The 21,930-nt window shown below is 39.9% G+C and overlaps 1 protein-coding gene across 4 annotated transcripts in view; it reads left to right on the top strand.

Moving 5' to 3' along the window:
* CEP112 (centrosomal protein 112) overlaps positions 1–21,930 on the top strand; it is a 301,353-nt gene that overhangs the window by 37,755 nt on the left and 241,668 nt on the right. For 3 of the 4 annotated variants that reach the window (XM_043905757.1, XM_043905759.1, XM_043905756.1), the window contains exons 7-10: positions 6,944–6,991; positions 7,251–7,328; positions 16,299–16,385; positions 18,741–18,840. In XM_043905757.1, coding sequence (XP_043761692.1) covers positions 6,944–6,991; positions 7,251–7,328; positions 16,299–16,385; positions 18,741–18,840 — 313 coding nt within the window. The remainder of the gene's footprint in view (positions 1–6,943; positions 6,992–7,250; positions 7,329–16,298; positions 16,386–18,740; positions 18,841–21,930) is intronic. The other variant, XM_043905758.1, reaches the window with a different exon arrangement.

Genomic DNA, 21,930 nt, shown 5'->3' with positions numbered 1-21,930 from the left:
TATTATGTGCTGTTTTAAATTTGGGATAGGTTTACAGTAGTTCTATTAGCATGACTGTTAATGGTAGCACCAATTTTTCTTTTGAGTGGATAGTTCATAACTTACTTAAGCATTCTGATATTTTGGACATGTAGGTTGCTTCCAGTTTATTGCTAATGTAAGTAACAAGTGCAACAGAATTCCTTGAAAGAATCCTTTTGTTCCTATTTGGTTGCTTGCTTAGATTATGTTAGGTCTTGGAACATTGCCCTCCATAAGGCGTACACCAGTCTATTTTCCAACCAGAAGTATATAGGACTGTTCATTTTTTACTTCTTCGCCTACATCAGGGACTGTTACTTTTATAAAAACCCTGAAACCCTTCTTGCTAATAATGATCTTTGATGAAGGCAGTGCTTTAGGGAGGCTGAGTGGGTGGTGGTATGAAGGCTGTGTTGGATGTGTATGGAAATGGAGAAGGGGAGCAGTCACGTGTGGGGGCTCCACCTTGCTATGACTCCGAGCATGGAAGAGATGGAAAAGGAAAACATTTCGAAGAGAATAAAGAATGCTTAGTGACTGACTGGCGACTGAACAGGGGGGCATCTAAAACTTTGGTTCCAGGAAAACAGGAGGGTTGGCTCGCTGTCAGCTACCTGGTTGTCTGATGGTGGAATCATTTCAAGGGTTTCACCGTTTTATCATAGACTGCTTTCGTTCGGAGAGTAATCGGGGAGTTTCACGCTTTCAGCTCTGTGGTCTCCAGGGCTGCAGTCTTGTTTTGCAGCCACACGCTGGACGTGGTGGCCGTACCCAGAGCCTGGAACCGCTGTCTTTAGAGACTTCAAACCGGGACTCGGTGGCCACCATCAGAGGGTCAGAGGTGGGGGACAGGAAGGGATTTCAAGTGAGTCATTTGAAGGTATGTTAATGAAGGAAAAGAGAGAAATAGCATTGATAACGAGAGGGGAATGGGTCAAAAGAAAACCATTTCCAAATTTGAAGGAGTCGGGGAAGCTGCCCCCAGAACGACTCCTGACTTACTGGTGCGGGAGAGGAGCGAGGAGGCCTCGGAGAGCAGAATCAGAGAGATGGACGTTCTGGGATGTCCTTCTGCAACGGCCTCTGCCCTAGGCCGTTGAGAACTTCTGATGTGCATTTTGTAGCACACACAGTACTTTTCACAAATATTTAACTGTTCAGAGGATTAAACTTTTCATTTGTATAATAAAATTAAGATAAAAAATCTAAACTATTTTGATGGACTGCCTTAAAACTAGGGCCACCTGGGATTTTGTTTCACATTTTTATTGTTCAAAGAGTGCACTCACAGTGTGAAATAAAGTCCCTCATTTTTATATATTTATAACAGAGATGCATTAATCAGGTTCAACTATATCTCTTCATCACAGTAGAATAATTTAAATATCCAGTGTATTAAAAAGCTTAGATTTTGCTTTGATTTTAGTTTTGTATGAGAATGTGTGATGGACTTTTATTTCTTTCTTCCTCCGAATGATCAGTTAATAGCTAGTTAATTTTTGTGCTCTATACTAAGGGCACATTTTTTTATGTTGCTGGCATGCCTGTCAAGACCTATTTTCTGATGCATTAGAAGTTCCAGATTTTGAATTTTCTAGTTTTTGTTGAAAATATGCATTTCCCCCAGTTATATTCTTTCTTTTCCCAGGAGTGTTTTAATATATTCCCTGTGAATATATAATTCAAGTAGAAATTTACTTCCTAAACCTAGCCGTTACATTTTCCTTCTGTATTATTATTTTTTATCATTATTACTTTTTAGCCTTTTTAACCTTTAGCTTTGGGGGAGCTTTCTTGCTTTGTTAACCGTATCTTATATACATTTCATTCATGACTGTCTTTATATAAACTTTTTTCTTTTTTTCCTGAGGAGGACTGGGGGATCTGGAGGAGTCTCTCCTGGGCCTCGCATGGGTCACCAGACCCCCACCTGTCCGCACCCAGGCCTTGCATGGGTCACCGCCCCCAGCCTGTGCCCCCGGGGCCTCTGTCCTGACTATGGAGGCTCGCTTCCACCAGGAGCAAACAGTGGGTACACTTTAGGTGACCCCCTTAGGTCAGGTCTCTGCAGAATGGGCGAGAGAACATTCTGTTCTGTTCTGGAGACCTCGCAGGACAGGATGGTCAGCGGGAGGGTGGACAGCACCCCTAGTCCGGCGGCCCCCCTGGAGGGCAGGGCCCCTGGCGGGACCTCCTGTCCAGGGCCAGGGGCACCTGCACGTCCCGGAACCCCCGGTAAGGAGTGTGGGAGCCGAGCGGACCCCCCCGGGAGTCCAGGTGGGGGAGCGGGGCCGCGCGGTGGGGAAGGGAGCGCGTGGGCTCCGCGGGGTGGGGCTCAAGGTGATGGTGCCGCGGTGCTGCGAACGCCGTCGGGTCGAAAGGTGCCCATGCGCGTCCTCATCCGACGCTGCGTGCGCCGTGCCTGCCCCTCGCTTTCGCTCTGGCGCCTGGAGGTGCCAGTTACTAGTAGTTTTCTTTAAAGTATGCAGCTGAGCCATTCTCTGCAGCGGCTAGTGACACTGCACGTGTGGACTGAATATGTATTTTCCTGATGACTGATAAAGTTAGATCCCTTTTAATACGCTGATGGACAGTTTGGGTAGCCTCCCAGGGTGCAGTGGTGACTGGGGACTTGGCCAGTTCTCCTGTTGGGCTGTCTGCCTTTTTCTTGTCAATATAGAAGAGCTTTGTATCTATTCTGGATGAGTCCTTTCGGAATCTAGTTTCAACAAATAGTTTCTTCCACTTCGTTGCTTTCCTCCATTCTCTTACTGCTGTCTTTGATGAACAGGAACTAAAAAATTTTGTTTTAATTTTTATTTATTCATTTGGCTGCACGGGGCTCTTAGTTTTGGCTCAGGCATGTGAACTCTCAGTTGCAGCATGTGGGATCTAGTTCCCTGACCAGGGATTGAACCCCTGCCCCCTGCTTTGGGAGTGCAGATTAGCCACCAGGGAAATCCCAGGAACTTTAAATTTTAATGTGGTTCATTTTCCCATGACTTTGTCTCATGAAAAATTGCTTTCAGTGTCTGTGTGAGGTATGTGGCTGTCCTGAGTTCTTGAAGAGGTTCTCCCAGGTCTTCTTCTAGCAGCTGTATTGTTTTACTGTTTCTGCTTAGAACTACATGCCACCCGGAAGCACTTATGGGGCATGTTGTAAGATAGGAAGTGAAGATCTGTGGCCCTCACAGGGTCCAGCGGATGCCCTCATTTACCGAGGAGCCTCTTCCCTCCCTGCTGCACGGCACGGTTTCGTCTCACAGATCAGATGGCAGCCCGTGCATGTTCCCATTCTGTCCTTGGCTTGTTTGCTTTTTCTTGTGGCAGTGAATGGTGTCTCTTATCTGTATTTTATTTGTGCTCATTAAATGTTGAAATGTGAGTAAACCCGTTTGTAGTATTGTATTTTTTTCTGTGGAAAACATTTTTCAATTTCTAAAATATGGACTTAAGAGTAAGAGCATTATTTTGGAGCATAAGTGACAGTGGTGACTGAATTTATTTTATGCTGTAGGAAGAGGTTTGGCCATTCTTCTGATGGGTGCTCTGACTTTAAGAACAGTTATTCTGGTTGTGCTGCTAGTAATATATTGCCTTAGAATGTCCTTTCCTCTAAGATGGCCAAAATACCATATAAAATGTCTGAAACCTTGAAACATCTCTCTTTGATCAATATTAGTCTATAAGGAGGTCAGTTTGACCAAATCCTGAATAATTTGAAAAAGACAAACTGACAGAACTCTTTGAACAATTCTGCTAAAAAACTAAACAAAGCGTCAAAAGGCAGTTTTCATTAGAGAGCATTCAGCTATCTGTTTTCATGTCTAGTTTAAATTACTGTTTATTTATTATTGTGATTCTACTTGTTTTTCAAACAAGGAACATTCTGTCATGTGTTTTATTCATGCTATTGGAACTTAATTATTTTTGGCATTACTGTCTGTATAATATTTTGTTAGACTTTAATGTTTCACATAAGCTCTTTTTATCTTCCATTTTGGACATTCCTTATTGTGGTATTCTTTCTTGAGGTATTATATTATGAGAGAACAAGAAGTCTTCTGAAAGAGCATGAAGAAAATCAATGTTAAAGACTGTTTACAGATTTCTGCAAGTCCCTGTTACTTGTGGATCACAGAGTGGGAACATTCAACTTCAAAGCACATCTGGCTGGTGTTATAAAATCAGAAAATAGATTGCTTATTTCCCTCAAACAGACTCAAGAACATGCTCTCCTATGAATAATTCTCATTACATGTTAAAAGTGGGTATGAGACAATGCACTGTAAATGAATAAGAACAACAGAAGATTTACGCTTGTTTACAGCGTTCATTGTTGCTTTTAAATATTAGAATAGACTTTTGTCAACTTGAGAAAGGAAATTTATGATAACACGACGAGTCCTTAACTTCTGTATTTAACGATTTTTAAAGATGAAGAGGATGAAATAGTTATTTCTGCATAGTTGAAAGGCTACATTGTAATTAGCTAAACCAATATTTTGTACCCTGCTTATAAATGTAGAGCTGGGTAAAAATAAGTCACAGATGGTTTTCTTGGCTTTTGGGTTTAAATTTTAAGCTTAATTAGAGCTTGAGCATCTTTGAGAATTCTCTGTTTTTCTCTTCCTTTATTTTTCCCCTTGTATTTAATTCTGCTTCATGAATTCGGGTTTTATGTGCATGTGTCTTTGAAGGACTTACTTTTTATGCTGTTTTCTCCATTCCAAAAATAGAGAATGGTTACTTGCTTTTCATATATGTACCTTCAGACAATAAATACTTATTGAGTGTACTTTGCTGCCTGCTGGAAATTGGCTGCCTCTATTTTTCAAAAAGCTGTGTATATATAGTACCATTTTGTTTACTAAAGACTACGCCTCTGTCTCTGGTATGATATTTAAGTAGACTTTATTATTATCTTTATTTAATAATGTTTCCCAAAGTAAATGGACTAAGTCATACACGCAACAGTAGGGCCCCACATCTGGAACACATTTATTATCAAATTTTTAATTTTTGTTTTTTAACTTAATTAATTTGTTAAAACTTATTTATTTATTTAAAAACTCATTTATTGATATGCCAGCACCTTTGACTGTGTGGATCACAATAAACTGGGGAAAATTCTTAAAGATATGGGGACGCCAGACCACTTGACCTGCCTCCTGACATGGAACAACAGACTGGTTCCAGATTGGGAAAGGAGTACGTCAAGGCTGTATATTGTCACCCTGCTTATTTAACTTATATGCAGAGTACGTTATGCGAAATGCCGGGCTGGATGAAACACAAGCTGGAATCAAGATTGCTGAGACAAATATCAATAACCTCTGATATGCAGATGACACCACCCTCATGGCAGAAAGTGAAGAGGAACTAAAGAGCCTCTTGATGAAAGTGAAAGAGTGAAAAGGCTGGCTTAAAACTCAACATTCAGAAAACAAAGATCATGGCATCTGGTCCCATCCCTTCATGGGAAATAGGTGGGTAAACAATGGAAACAGTGACAGATTTTATTTTGGGGACTCCAAAATTACTAAGGATGGTGACTGCAATCATGAAATTAAAAGACACTTGCTCCTTGGAAGAAAAGCTATGACCAACCTAGACAGCATGTTAAAAAGCAGAGACATTACTTTGCCAACAAAGGTCTGTCTAGTCAAGGCTATGGTTTTCCTGTAGTCATGTATGGATTTGAGAGCTGAGCGCCAAAGAGTTGATGCTTTTGAATTGTGGTGTTGGAGAAGACTCTTGAGATTTCCGTGGACTGCAAGGAGATCAAGTCAGTCAAACCTGAAGGAAATCAGTCCTGAATATTGGATGGGCTGATGCTGAAGCTGAAGCTCCAGTACTTTGGCCACCTGATGTGGAGAGCTGACTCATTTGAGAAGACCGTGATGCTGGGAAAGATTGAGGGCAGGAGGAGAAGGGGATGACAGAGGATGAGATGGTTGGATGGCATCACAGACTCAATGGACATGAATTTGGGTGGACTCTGGGAGTTGCTGATGGACAGGGAGGCCTGGCGTGCTGTGGTTCATGGGGTCGCAGAGACTCAGACACGACTGAGCGACTGAACTGAACTGAATTTTATATATGTGATATGATTTAGTTGGTAAGTCGTGTCTGACTCTTGCGATCCCATGGTCTGTGTAGCCTGCCAGGCTCCTCTGTCCATGGGATTCTCCAGGTGAGAGTACTGGAGTGGGTTGCCATTTCCTTCCCCAGCGGATCTTTCCAACCCAGGAATCAAACCTGGGTCTCCTCCATTGCAGGCAGATTCTTTACCAGCTGAGCTACATATTTTATATATAGTGGTGTGTATGTCAATTCCGGTCTCCCAAATTATCCTTTTCCCGAGTACCCCTTGGTAACTCATAAATTTATTTTCTATGTCTATAACTGTATGTCCAATTTTTAATATATGCCTATCTGGTGGCTGTAAAATACCATCTCTTGTGGCATTACTTTACATTTTTCATAGTCCTAGATAGTTTAAGCATGTTTTCATATGCTTATGTCATTCAGATTTCCAAATCTGCCTAGGGGTGTAGTGATTAAATTGAGACTTGAAGGATGCTAGGTGTGTGCTTACAGGGACTGGGGTGGGGTGGGCAGAGGTAGAGAGGCACAGGAGACCTGCCGTCTCCTGGTGATGAGAGCCCTTCAGGGCCCGGGGGTGAAGTGTGAGGCGAGCAGGGGGAGGCCGGGGGCCTCGGCCGTGAGAGGGTCTCTCAAGGGTGTTCGTGTATGCAAAGGCAGTTACGCTTTATGTTTTATTTGTTAGTGGGCCACTAGAAATATATTATGCAATATGTATTCTAAGAAACATGCTAAATATTAGGACATATGGAAAACATTTTCATTATAGTTTAATTAATACTCAAATATTAATGTCTTTATTTTAAAATTTCAGATAGAAAACCCTCGATACCTGAGACAGAAGCCCATCCCACTTACTCTGGTAGGTGAGAATTGCCCTGCACTTTCCCTGTGGGCAGATGTCTTAAAATAAAATAATTGTTTAGTTGTTTACAGAAAGCGATGCCAGTCCACATTATGAAGTCTAGTAGTCTTGTTAATCCTATCACTTGGAAGTGAATAAATCACTTTTTTTCCTCCAGTGTTTGTATTGTTTTGGCATGAACTTCAGTCAGTTTGCAGTTTACTTTTGGCTACATCAGGCCTGAAACAGTATTGAATGTCTCTTCCTCATTCAACAGATGACTCCAAAATTCAGCCTGAGAAAATCCAGCAGTCTGCACGATGACCAGTTACTCTCCCGCATGCATGAGAAAGAGGTAGGATCACGATGTTTCTGGCGTATCTGATCTGTGCACACAGTTTTCGTGAGCTTTCAGGTCCTAGTTAGAGTAATGGAGGCCTGGTAGGAAGAGGCTGCTGTCGGTGTCAGTGTAGAATTCTGGTGCAGGTAAAGGCAGGCCTTCCGTTCCGTTTTCACCGGCGTGGGGGCAGAGCTGCTTTGGAGGGTGTGTGCGTTTCTGCCCTTCAGCAGCGTGATTCCCAGGTATGCCCGTACGCAGATCCCCTCTCTTTTGGATCTCCCTCCCGCTGTGTCAGCACAGGGCACTGGGCCGAGCTCCATGGGCCGTGCAGCAGGTTCTCGTTGGCCTCCTGTGTGTACACGGGGGCAGCGGTGTGTATGTGTCAGTCCTCGTCTTCCAGCTCTGCCCCGTAAACCAGCCTGCTGGCGTGCCCGCTGCTGGCTCAGTGGTTCAGAGACCTGCTAGAGCTCCCGTCTGAGGCCCGAGGGCTTTTGTTTCTCAGTGCACTGCTGGTGCTTTTAAAAAATCTGTTGAAATAAAAAGATGTTACATTCCATAAAAACTTTTTGAGGACAATACTTACATTCAGATGGACCTTCTTTGAAATCCTTGTTCTGAAATTTTTTCTTTCCTTTTAAGAAGTTGTCAGTTGTTTTTACACATCATTCCAAGTCATTACCAAACATTTTCCCTCTTACTGTTCAGACTGCTTACCATAGAATAGTTACCTCCTGTCTTTTTGAAAATTTTTCTGGTCTTTTGTGACACAATATTCTTCCTCTTTATGTCACACCTCGGGTTAGGGCTCAGCATACCAATGCTCCCCACATACGTGTTGAAAGAGAAGATTCTTAAAAGTACCACGTGTTGCACCAGAGATTCATTTCTGAACGTGTGTGGCTTTTTTTTCCTGTACCCCTGTGTTTTTGTTTTTCTTTTTGGTATACTGGTAAAAATATTTGTGGGATCATTGAGAAGTTTGCATGTAAACATCAACTTACACCATATCTTAAAATATACCCAGTGTATATTTTGACTAAAATAACCCTTTGTGTAGTTACATAGTTGTTTCTGACTATTTTGGGTGAAATGTTTGGTCGTTTTTTCCTCCTAAAATATTTAAGAGTGTATGCTGGCTGAGTTGCTTCAGTGTGACACCTTAGTTTCTTTTAAAGCAGTATCTGTGATTATTAAATAACTTTGGATGTTTATTAAAAGAAATTTTGTAAAATATAATAAAATAAAGAAAAATAAAGCTTTTTGTTACCCAGAGGGGGAAAGAAAAGAAATTTTGTAAAATGCAGACATGTGTAAAGAAGGAAATAAAATCACCTATGAAATTAATATATAGAAATGAAGAGGCAGCATTGTGTTGACTTTGGTTCTCTTTTAATGTATTCTACAGAATACATGTTATTTTTCTTTAGGAAATTGAGATGATATAATTTGAGTATTTTTTGTGTAACGAGTATTTTTTGTATAACTTGAGTATTTTATGCTACTAGATATTGTTCCTAAGCATTTATTTATTTATTTATTTTTGATGTCCATTCTTTTATTTCTCATATGTGTCTAACATGATACATACATCTTTACATGTAAAATTTAGTAACATCAGAACACATTCCTGCCTATTCTCGGCTATAAGTAAATATTGTGAATTATCTCTCTGGCTTCTCCAGAAAGTTGTTGTTCAGTTGCTAAGTTGTGTCTGACTCTTTATGACCCCATGGACTGAGCACACCAGTCTTCCCTGTCCCTCGCTTTCTCTAGGAGTTTGCCCAAGTTCATGCCAGTTGAGTCGGTGATGCCATCCAACCACCTCATCCTCTGCCATCTCCTCTTTTTGCCTTCAATCCTTCCCAGCATCAGGATATTTTCAGTGACGTGGCTGTTGGTGTCAGCTGGCTAAAGTGCTGGCGTTTCAGCTTCAGCATCAGTCCTTCCAGCGAACACTCAGGGCTGGTGTCCTTTAGGATTCTCTGATTTGACCTTCTTGCTGTCCAAGCATTCATTTATTTATTTTTCAAGCATTTATTTTTAATGGCTGTATTATAGTCTATATTATAGAATTATCCCCAGTTAATTTGATGTATCCCTATTGTTAGGTATTGAGATTGAGTTTTCACTAATATAAATAATTCTGGAAAAAAATATCCTCATATCTCTATCTTTATATGCATTTAGATATTCGTATGGGGTAATGAATTATGTCTGACATGGTAAAATTGAAATGATGGATTTTTGTAAGTATAGTAATATAAAAAAATTTAACCTCTAAAATAAAAATTAATACTTGGAAGTCTTATGAATATTGTATGTGATTTTAAGATACAAGTAAAGAATGTATTATATGTAAAAATGAGAGTGAATGTAAAAAGGCAGAGGTAAGTAGGAGCCACTTGAATGCTGAGGAAAGTGGCAGTGTAGATTGCCTTTGTAAATATAAAGATACTGATTATATTTTAAATACAGAGCATTGATTTTTAAAAGCTTTTTTCAGTTTTAGGACACAGTTTTTTTAATATTTTCATTTTGAAAATAGAAAATGTTAATCATTAATAAAGAGACATTCAGGCGTTGTGGCCTTTCCTGAATCACGTGTGCGCCTCTGTGCTGAGCCCCGTGTGGCCCTGCCGAGCAGCTGCCTGCTGCCCTCTGCGCCAGGAAGCCCGGCGCCCCCGGCTCTGGCCGCTGCCGGGGCCGGGTGTCCCGAGCCCGTTTCCAGGAGCTGTGCTCGTTCACGGCACTCACCTCCGTCTGCTGTCCTGCTGGTCGCTGACTGTTCCACACTCCTGCCAGCTTTTGTCTATCTCCTTTAACCTCATTGTATTTGTGTATGTTTGTGTAACTACCTCACACTCTTTCTAGAATGGTGCATGAATAGATGGATAGATTTAAAAAGTCCATTTAAAAAAAAGAGTTAAAAACAAGAAAATATCAATCCTACTGCTTTACTATTTTTACTGATTTTCCAGAGATAGTTTTCTAACATGGACTTTTCCCTACGCTTAAATGCATAGCTACGCTGTGATGTGTTCAGTCATCCTGTAGAAGGATGGTCTTAGGTCCACTGGCTGAGGTCACTTTTCTCAGAGGCTTCCTTGTGGGCCTGGGGGTGGCGGCTTTTCTGTCTTGACTTCAGCAGACTCTTGCACACCGGGGTTGGACAGCCCTGAGGTGTGCTGTGTGTTCTCGTAGAGAAGTGCTTTCGTTGTTGCTGGGTCATGTTGTAAAACTAAGAAACAGTCTTGTTCGAGTTATGTTTATTTTAAAATTAAATAGTAAATATTAAAATTAAATAGGAATATTTATTTTCACAACACCTGATGACTCTTCAAGGTAATCATTGATAAAAATTTAATATGTATTCTCTTTAAAAGTTTAAAAATACAAATAATATACTAGGTCATACTCTACATTTTGTTTCATTTTGCTTTTTAAATTCAAACGTAATTCTGATGATTTTTATATCAGTAACATGGTTTAATTCTTTTAAATAGTTGCACTGTCCTTTGTTTTATTGATGGCCCATGTTTTGTTACTGGAGATTCCTACTGAGGGGTGTAGGTTATGAAGAATATTTTGCTACAACAAGCCATGTTTCAAGAATATTCCTGTATACAGTTGTGTGTATTGCATGTTTATTCTTAGGCCATAAATTCTGTGAAATCTAACTTCTCAGGGTTGCACGTTTTAATTTTTTATTGAAATTGACAGGTTGCCCTTAAAATGATGTTATGTCTGCCTTGGGCTGTAGACATTGGTGAGACTGGAGAGTGATGGCCAGTGAGCGAGAGTGTTCCTTTTTGGAGTAGTGAAAAGTCCTAAATTAGACTGGGGTGATGTTGCATAATTCTCTGATGAATTGAAAGACATCCAGTTGCATACTTTAAGTGGGTGAATGTTATAGGTCAGGTCTGTTTATACTTGCACCAATAGTGTTTGAGAATGTCTGCCTCCTCATTTAATCAGCAATACTGAATTATAAGCAGTTTTGATTATCTGTACAGACAAAAAAGTAGTATCTTGTTTTAATATTTGCATTGCTTTTATTATGTGAGAATGAACATATTTTTGTCTGTTTATTGTCTTTTTAATTTCACTTTTGTGAACTGTCCTTGTTATACCTTTCCATATTTTTGTTAAATTGTTTGTCTTCATTGTGATTCCTCAGCAGTTTATGTATTAAGGAGTTCAGGTCTCTGTCATGTATCTTACAGGTATTTTTCTGTGTATGTCTTTTGATTTATTTCTGTCTTTTTTTTAACGTATAGAAGTTTTCTTTTCAGTAGGTGGCTCCGTCAGTCTTTTCTCTATGGCTTTTGGTTTTTGTATTGTGTAGAAAAGATTTGCTTATTCCAAGATTATGAAAAAATTAATTCATATTTTTGTCTCTTTTAAAATCTCATCTTTGTATTTAAATCTCAGGTCCATTTCACAGGGTTTTACTCTGAGTAGTGATGATAATCTAGATTAATCGGTTCTTTAATGTTATAAAATAAAAACTTAGGAGGTTGAGTGCTTAAGTTAAAGAATGCAGTAAGTGTGGAAAGAATTGAGTGACATGAAGTTCTCTATAGATTACAGAGTTTGTCTGCATTTAATAAGTGATTTAATTCTGTTGATGCTTTGGCGAGTTCTGAAATACTTAATTAGCCTTTGGAAATTAAACTGTATAAAACAACTTCCATTCTAGTTTATAATTCTGTAGAAGATACCTTAGATGTTAAATGAGTAATATTCACAATGTTATTTTATTAGAGTTGAAGAGCTGTACTAGTTTTCTTTTGATTGGTAAAAACACACACATACATTATTTTAAGATCAGAAACTTTGTTCAGCTTATTTGGCATTGTGGGAAGACCTGCTTGGTGACTGCCCCTTGGCTTTCGCCTTCGCCTGTCACTCGCAGGCACGCCTGGGTTTGCCGGCCTCTGCAGTTGTGACGCGTCTCCTGTGACGTCACATCGTAGGGCCGTGTGACCTCGGGCACTGTCAGGCGGTGTGCTGCTTTTTTATTTTTTTAGTGTTCTTAAAAAAGATTTCTGATATAGATTAAGACATTCGGAAAACCATTGTCACTGAAAATGAAAGGAGAGAGCACAAGGAGAGGAGATCAGTTTTCAGAGAACCGATGGTGGAAATTGCCCTTTTTGTGAAATAAAATAGAGTATTTCCTTTGAACTTTACCTCCACCCACAGTGACTGTTCCCACCCATTGCCTAAAAGGCTGCCTTGCTTCTTTCTTACACGTAATGCCAATTAGGCATTTTTTCCTTTTGCAAATCTCCTAGTAAAATGTAGAATTTAAATAAATCCAAATGACAAAATCTACAGTCATTGATGTAATAAATGAGAGAATTTATACTTTAAAGCATTTCTTATGAATAGAGCATTCAGAGACTTGCAGTCTTACAAGATGTAATAATTATTCAAAGGAAAACCATCGTGGACCACATGCAGGCAAGGGTTAGATCCTGACCAAGGCGCCGGCCGCCTGCTGTCCACCGCCTCAGTCCTGCTCTCGTCCACCTCCCCAACAATAACCACCATCCTGACGTCTCTCATCATTTCCCTCCTCGGCTTTTTAAGTTGACTTTGCTACCGATGCCTGCCTTCTTAAGAATGAAAATACTTCCATTCGGTGGATTTTGAACTTCATTTAAATAAAATAACTTTTCTGCTCAGTAGTATGTGGGTAACACTCATGTTTGTTAGGCATTTAGCTGTAGTTGGCTTCATTTGCGGTACTTTCTATTAAATGAATCTGCCACACTTTCTTGCCATTGTGTTGACGAATCTATTCTAATTTTTGACTTTTGCAAACAGTAACCTGTGAACAGTCTTGTACGTGTCTCCTGACACATATGTACAAGAGTTTCTTTAGGGCAGTGGTTCTCAGAGTGTGGGCCATGAACCCTGTGATCCCTAAGATCCATGAGGTCTATGAGGTCAAAATTATTTTTGCAATAATTAAAAAAATTTTTTTACTGTACTGACGTTTATGTTGACTTTGCACACAGAGTGTTGGGTAGAACTGTGTCCTGACCCACGTCAAGGCGGCGGCACCAGATTGTACCAGTCGGCGTATTCTTCACTGCCACATGCTCCCAGGGAAAAAATTACCAATCGTACTTACTTAAGAATGTTCTCAGTGAAGCAAGTAGAAAATTCTTAATTCTACTAGATCTTGTAACTCAAATACACATCTTCTGGCTAGATGAATGATGAAGTAGAACTGTGTATAGAGGGCTTAGGGTGCATATCCAGGCGTGTATCGGAGTACCAGAAGGAAAACCCCGTGTGCTTCCTCAGTTATGGACTGTAATAGCTCCTGCTTGTGGGATGTCGTTTTTACTTGATGTAATGACTGACGGACAAAATATGGTTATTCAGACTTGGTTATTGGGAGACAGTTTCTGGAAAGTGAACAAATTGAACCTGTCACTTTAGGCAAAACAACTGACCGTATTTGCTGCTAATGATAGAATTTGACCTTTTAATACAAAGTAGGATTTTGGCAACCCTGGATCAGTCACTGTGAGCTTGAGAACTTTCCAATACTAAGACTTTTCCGATGAGATTGGTGGTAATATTAACCAGTGTGAGGTTTTGATATTATGTAATGAAATTTTCAATATTTGGAAATCTCTGCAACTCATTGAACTGATGTTTTCTAACTGAGTAATGCATGATGCCATGGCATCAGACACGGGTGGCAGAGCCGTTCCCAGTTCAGGGCAGACCAGCAGACCCGCTGCGGCGGTGAACGCTTGAGCCCACTTACTAAGTCCACGTGACTTAGGAAACCTAGCACTAGTGAGTGTCGGTTTACTTAAAAAGAATACCTACCGTTATCAGAAAGGGGATTAACACACTCTACTTTACAATACATATTTATTTAAGGAAACACTTAAGGAAGAACTGTGTTCCAGTATCACGTATTACACAGATTCTCTGAGATAATAGAGGGGGATACTCTTCAGCTACTTTTATGAGGCAGATACAATATGGTTAGAACCAAGAACATTTCAAGAAAAAAATTAAATCCCCTTAATAAAATCACAGTGACAAAGTTCATTGTCAATACCTTGAGAAAAGACTTATTTAATGAATGATGCTGGTACAACCTTTCAGTTACGTGGAAAAAAATAAAATTGGGTCCTTTCCTTTAAAAACAAAAATAACCAAAAATTGTGGATGTACCTAAAACTTAACCTGTAAACACCCAGACAAAAAGTTTCAAAGCAACAAAAATCTTGACAGCAGATCTTTCTTACCCAAAAACCTTTCCAAACTCAGAATGAATAAAAGAAATGATAGAAATATTTGACTCAAGTGACATAAAGAATTTGTAAGGTAAAAAAAAATAAGAAATAAAATCAATTGCAAAACAATCAATTTGGGGAAAATATTAGAGATAAACTGTGAATGTATATACACACATTAAATTAATACATAATAAAACCTGCATACCAGATTTTACTGATCGACAGACAGGAATGTGGACGAAAATTGTGAAAGGGCCTTCATAGAAGACCAGATTCAGAAGGCCCCAAACATGTGACATATTTATATCCTGAATATTCATTGAAAGGACTGATGGTGAAGCTGAAACTCCAGTACTCTGGCCACCTGATGTGAAGATCTGACTCATTGGAAAAGACCCTGATGCTGGGAGTGATTGAAGGCAGGAGGAGAAGGGGGTGACAGAGGATGAGATGGTTGGGTGGCATCACTGGCTCGATGGACATGAGTTTGAGCAAGCTCCAGGAGTTGGTGATGGACAGGGAAGCCTGGCGTGCTGCAGTCCATGGGGTCGCAAAGAGTTGGACACGACTGAGCGACTGAACTGAACTGGCTGAAACATGTGACAAGGGGCCAACACACCGTAGTTTTCAGGGAAATGCACATTAGGATCATAGTGAGATGTCTGTTCTTCCAGCAGAAATGTGAATTTACCTTTAACAGAGGGCAAAATATATCTAGATGATTTGAATCATTGCCATGTCTTTTGAGAACCCACCCTTAGAAAGCAAAATCCAGGTGTGCTGGGTGCATACATGAGAATGTTTTGCAGTGTTGTTTCTAGTGGAGACAGACTGAGAAGAAAGTGAATATGCATTAAGAAGAGTGGTTGAACAGATTTTATTTTCTCCTCATGAAAGAATAGTTGGTAACTGTTTAAAAAATGAATAAAAACTAGAGCAAGTGTTTTTAGAGGGATTTCCAGGAGATATTTTTCAGAGAGAAAGGCAAGGTGTAAAAAATACGTATTTTTGTGTGTGAAATGTTCATAATAAAAAGTTATGTATTGCTGAGGGTGTAGCAGCTTAGAGAAGAGAGTCTGCTTAGCGCTCCTACGGCAGCGCGGGGCGCATGGGCAGTGCGCGGCTCTGCTGTGTCGCGGGGGGACCCGGCTGGTGGGCAGCCTCTCCGCCCGCAGCTCACAGCTGCAGTGTCCCCACCTGAGGTCTTGGTTACTCATCCTTCAGAAAGAGAGGGTGGAGGGAAAGCCACTTCTGAGAAAACACGTCTGTCGCAGTTGTCTGCATCACCTCTGCCCCATCAGCCCCCCAGCCAGCCAGGAGGTGATGGAGTTAGTGGGGCCCCAAGGAAGAAGAGAGGAAGAAATGTCGGGGATCCTCCTGGCCTGTGCCACACAATACCAAGTGGATTTAGCAAAATACCAGTTCACAATGACCCTTTCGGAGGAGTGGAGTGGGCTGAGTATCACTGATGAATCTGTGTTCTTTAGCCTGTAGAATGAGGTTTGTTCAGAAGAATTTTAATCAACTTGGAGGTGATCACAGAGTACACCCAGTGTGTGAGTGTATGTAGCGTGGTTGCTGGACTAGTGACTATAAGGTGAACATGGAAAATGATGCTCTCTTTCATACAAGAGTTTATTTTAATTTAATTGTGTACTTTTTCAAAATGGAAAAGTAAATTAATAACACCTTTAAAATATTTTCCTTGAAGTTGGACATGAAAACAAAGCTGATGGAAGCTAAATATCATGAAGAGAAACTTAAATTGCAGCAGAAGCACGATGCTGATGTTCAGAAGGTAGGGTGTGCACTGTTTATTATTTTTTTAGAATTGAGCATTTGAAATATTCTAGGTCTCATGACCATCCATCCACTTATTATATTTATGTGCTTATGAGAGTCTGACATATAAGTGGGACTTGCTAAATTAATATCCTAGCAAAGCTGATCTTTAAACCTCATTTGCTAAACAGATGTATTCATGCGAGTCCTCATAGTTTACATGATCTTCAAGGTCTCCTTTATTTCTTACAGCCCTTTACATTCTATCACTGCTGTTCATTACAGTTGAAATGAAATATCGGCTGTAAATACTAGAGTTTGTTTTGGTCTAATATTCTTTCAGTCTTCTGGCAATTGCAGTTTCCTTTCTAATTTAAAAAGAAATCTTGAACTTAGTTCTCTTTGGTATAGAGTGCGTGTACTGGGAGGCCAGTGTTGGCTTTCTTTCAGTAGCTCGTTGGGATTTATGCCTTCCAGTATTTCAATTTGTACTTTAAAGTATAATTTTTCTTCTTAATGGGCACAGCAAAAGTCATCAATGTATAGTTATTATACATTATAATTGTATAACTATATTTTAGTATTGATTTTTAAAATGTAGTGATATATAATTTTAATAGATGAATTTTGAACTCATGACAGTTGATCCAAATAGAAACTTGGCATTGTCCGTTTCAGAATTAAGCCTGTGATGCTGCTCCCCAGAGGGAAGCGACCGAGCTGGAGGGAGGGAGTGGGGGCCAGAGCGTCACGTAACCTGCTTTTGTCTCCCCCACCACCCTGCCCCGCTTTCTTAAAGCTGAAGATCTCCTAGTGTTTAGTCAGGCACATATTGGGCTCACCTTCTTGCAAAGCAACAGGAGGGAAACCACTGACTGAAAATTAGAGAAAAACTATTGAATCCTTTTCCTTGACTTTCCTCTCTTCCATTCAGACTTTAAAGGCAAATATTACTTTATGTTCTTACTAGAATTTTACCTAAGCATAAATGGTTAGATAAAAGCAGTTCTCTATCATAAATATGTTAAGAGGTTCAGTAATATAATTTCAATAGCGCATAATACAATGTCTAAATTGAAAATAGAACCTATTGATGTATAAAATATTGATGTGTAATATAAATAAATATAGAAATATATTTGGAAAAATCATGGTAATAGAGTTTGAAATAGGCTTTTTGGTATGTCCATTGCAAAGCGCTATTCTAAGAAAAACATTTAATAGTAGAATCCTTTCCAGGAATTTCTCTTTTAAAATAAATTCTGCATGAAAAAAGAAAGCAGTGCAACTAGTTTGAAATGCCAGGTAAAATATAAATAAAATCTTTGACCTCATGCCAGATTTGGAAAGTATATTCATCAGTTTGTTGCATGTATGGCATTTTCTATGTGTTAGGAATTGGGAAGGAATAAAATTGAAAGTGTTTATCTCTTTGCACACATTCTTTTCCTAATCTGCTTCTTTATGGACATGGAGATCAAACTGGCTCCTTTACTTATTTATCAGTTGTTCTTAGAGGTGGGACCAAAATAATGAAAGGTAAAGTAAGATGCTGGTAATACAAGAAAAACTTGGTTAGACAAGGTGATAACCTGTTTTCAAAAATTGAATTTGCGTGTGTAGGAATATACCTCAACCGTAAGAAAAGTGGGTAGTCATACTTCTGCCTGTTTGGTTTTCCTTTTCCCCCTTGGTTAGACATGTCTTTACCCTGCTTGCTCACTTTCCTATACTTTGTTTTTCTGTAATTTTTTTAAAGTATTGGATGTATTTAAAAGTATTTAATGATCCATTTAAAAACTTCTGAGAGTATAAATTAATGATGTAGAATATTCATACAATTTTGGACATACTTTGAGCTGACTTATTTGATTCCCAAGAGCAGAACTAAATATAAAAGACGTCTGTTCCACCCACATTCCCGTGTGTCTGGGCGTGCTCGGTACTGTGCGTGGCAGTGACAGAAGGCCCTGTGGGGGGCTCGGGGTGCGCGTGTCTGCAGGGCCCCCGTCTCAGGGCTGGGAGGGGCTTGCACTGTGTCAGCATGTCAGCTTTCTGATGCTGCTCTCTGCTACTTGGTGAGAGCGTCATCTGTTACATTTTAGAGAACCAGCTAATTTAGTAGTTACAGTCTCCTTAAGGACTGGTACATGAAAATTTGAAACAGCATATTTCTTTCGGTAATCAACTGTTACAGTATATTTAATGTTTTGCCAATGCACTAAAATATAATTTTTACATCTTTTTTTGGGAAGCCACTTACAGGATTAGCTGAGATAGACTTAAAAGAATATTGTGCTCTTTTAAAAAAATTATGTGTTCCATACATAAAATAATATAGTGTACTAAAATATTTTAAATTTGTTTGCAGATTTTAGAAAGAAAGAATAATGAAATAGAAGAAATGAAAACTTTATACAAAAAGAAACAAAGTGAAACTGAGGAGACTATTAGAAAACTTGAGAAGAAAGGTGATGTTGTCTATTGTTACATAAATCCATTAAGACATTTCTACTTTATTTTAGGGCTTCCATAAAGTACAGTTTTATTTCTGACTGTAGTGTGAGATAGGAAAGTTTGTATGGGTATGGGTTTCCTTTGTTGGTGCGCTGATGTGAACTTGTGTATGACTGCAGAAAAACCTGAGTGTGTGTGTGTGTGTGTGTGTGTGTGTGTGTGGTAGCAATGGTGGTTGGTTTGGTTAAAGGTTTAGGAGAGTCTGTAACTGTTACTCTCTTAATCCTCTCCCTCTTCATTGGACTGGAATGGCCATAGGTCAGTCTTAGAATAGAACATACTGGCTTTCACAACAGAGTCTAGAGAAATTATTCGTCTTGGTCTAATAAAAGTTCATTCCATTAAATGTCTACTTTATGCTTTATAGTATATGCTATGTTGTGATGGACAGAACATTTAAAAGTATTCCTCATTTATACTTTCATTACGAAGGAAAAGAAAACAGGTAATCAAGTGTTAAATTGATTATGACTATAGGTCAAAACATTGAAATGTAGTGGACAGTCTTAGGGAAAGTGTTGGAAATATTTGGGGAGGGGGAAGGAACTTTAAAAGTTTTGTAAGATTTAGTTAGTTGCAGAGGAGAGTTCCAGGTACTGGGGTGGGAATGCTGATGTTCATAAACTGTGGGAAGGGTGATGCAGAACCATCTGTCTAGAGTGGAGATCCTCATGTTAAGAGAGAGACTGACAACGACTAAGGTAGGTGACTTGGCGTCATATGAGCATGACCTTGAATTTCAGATTTAGAAATTTCAAGTTTATCCTGTAGCTGCTGAGACAGGGCGGGGGAGAGTGGGTTAGGCGAGGGGGAGAGAGGGAGTGAGCATCTTCCTTCTTAGGAAACCTGCTCTTCAGCATCTGCTGTGGCCCATCGGCAAGCCTCTTACTCATAAAGCAGTGCGATTGGAGATGTAATGTATATAAAATCCTTTCAACTCAGGGATGCTGTGCCTCCATCATGTCATGTGTAAGATGATGAGGACCCAGAATATCTCAGGAATAGCGGTGAGGGTGGCGAGAGCAAACCTGAAAAGAGACTCTGCGGGATTTGTGGACGATCCGATGTCAGTGAAGAGCAAGAAGAAAGTGGGGCGTCTGTCATGGAACCGCTCCAAACATCAGTGGCTGCACACATCTAAAATCTATTTCTAGGTTTTTGTTTTTATTCTGATTCAAACCAGGCACTTTAAACATTCAAAGAATGTTCAAACTGCCATACAATTGCACTGATTTCATGTGCTAGCAAGGCTGTGTTCAAAATCCTTCAAGCCAGGCTTCAGTAGTACATAAACCGAGAACTTCCAGATGTACAAGCTGGGTTGAAAAAAGGCAGAGGAATCAGAGATCAAATTGCCAACATCCATTGGGTCATAGAAAAAGCAAGGAAATTCCAGAGAAACATCTACTTCTGCTTTATTCATTGACTGTACTAAAGCCTTTGTGCAGATCACAACAAACTGGAAAATTCTTAAAGGGAAGGGAGTGCCAGGCCACCTTTCCTGCCTCCTGAGAAGCCTGTATGGTGGTCAAGAAGCAACAGTTAGAACCAGGCAGGGAACAGCGGATTGGTTCAAAATTGGGAAAGGAGTATGACAAGGGTATATATCGTCACCCTGTTTATTTAACTTGTATGCAGAGTACATCATGCAAAATGCTGGGCTCGATGACTCACAAGCTGGAATCAAGATTGCTGGGAGAAATATCAACAACCTCAGATATTCAGATGATACCACCCTGATGGCAGAAAGCAAGGAGGAACTAAAGAGTCTGTTGATGAGGGTGAAAGAGGAGAGTGAGAAAGCTGGCTTAACACTTAACATTCAAAAAACTATAAGATCTGGTCCCATCACTCCATGGCAAATAGAAGGGGAAAAGGTGGAAATAGTGACAGATTTTATTTTGGGGGGGCTCCAAAATCACTGCAGATGGTAACTGCAGCCACAAAATTAAGACACTTGCTCCTTGGAAAGAAAGCTATGATAAACCTAGACAGTGTATTGAAAAGCAGAGACATCATTTTGCCAACAAAGGTTCATATAGTCAAGGCTATGGTTTTTCCAGTAGTCATGTACAGATGTGAGAGTTGAACCATAAAGAAGGCTGAAGGCCAAAGAATTGATGCTTTTGAACTGTAGTGCTGGAGAAGAGTCTTCTGGACTGTAAGGAGATAAAACAGTCCTAAAGGAAATCAACCCTGAGTCTTGGTGGCTTAGACAGTAAACAATCTGCCTGCAATGCAGGAGACCTGGGTTCGATCCCTGGGTTAGGAAGATCCCCTGGAGAAGGGAATGGCTACCCACTCCACTATTCTTGCCTGGAGCATTCTATGGACCGAGGTGCCTGGTGGTTGATACTTCATGGGGTCACAAAGAGTCAGACATGACTGAGTGACTTACACTTTAAAAAAAAATCTTTTTTATTAGAATTCATTGGAAGGACTGATGTTGAAGCTCCAATAATTTGGCCACCTGATGTGAAGAGCAGACTCACTGGGAAAGACCCTGAGGCTGGAAAAGATTGAGGGCAGAAGGAGAATGCAACAGAGGATAAGATGGTTGGATGGCATCATTGACTCAATGGACATGAGTTTGAGCAAACTCGGGGAGAAAATGAAGGACAGGGAAGCCTGGCCTGCTGCAGTCCATGGGGTCGAAAACAGTCGGACACGTCTTATTGACTGAACAACAATATCAGGTTAACTTGGACTCGTCTCCTTCTCACTTATTTGCTGCATCATTGAGATATAAAAGTGAAAGAAATTTCTATGTAAATGTTTATGAAAATTTTCGTATCTTGCAGTAAGTGAAGAAGAACATATTAAGGAGGCTAATAAAATACCACTTTCAAAGAAACACACAACAGAATTTATTTTGCATCCGGATGACATGAATATATTGAACAGTTTTTACTCAAATCAATGACCGTTTAAATCAGTTTTAAAAAGAAGATAGAAATTTGAATGCTTTATAAGGGAAATGTTTTATGTAGTTTAGGGCGTGTTTTGCTTCAGTCCCAGTAACTTGAATGCACCCAGGAGCAGTG

The sequence above is a fragment of the Cervus elaphus genome, chromosome 5, assembly GCF_910594005.1.
Source record: "Cervus elaphus chromosome 5, mCerEla1.1, whole genome shotgun sequence".
Lineage (NCBI taxonomy): Eukaryota > Metazoa > Chordata > Mammalia > Artiodactyla > Cervidae > Cervus > Cervus elaphus.
The sequence above is the reverse complement of the archived record's forward strand: the minus strand, read 5'-3'. Positions and strand labels throughout refer to the sequence as shown.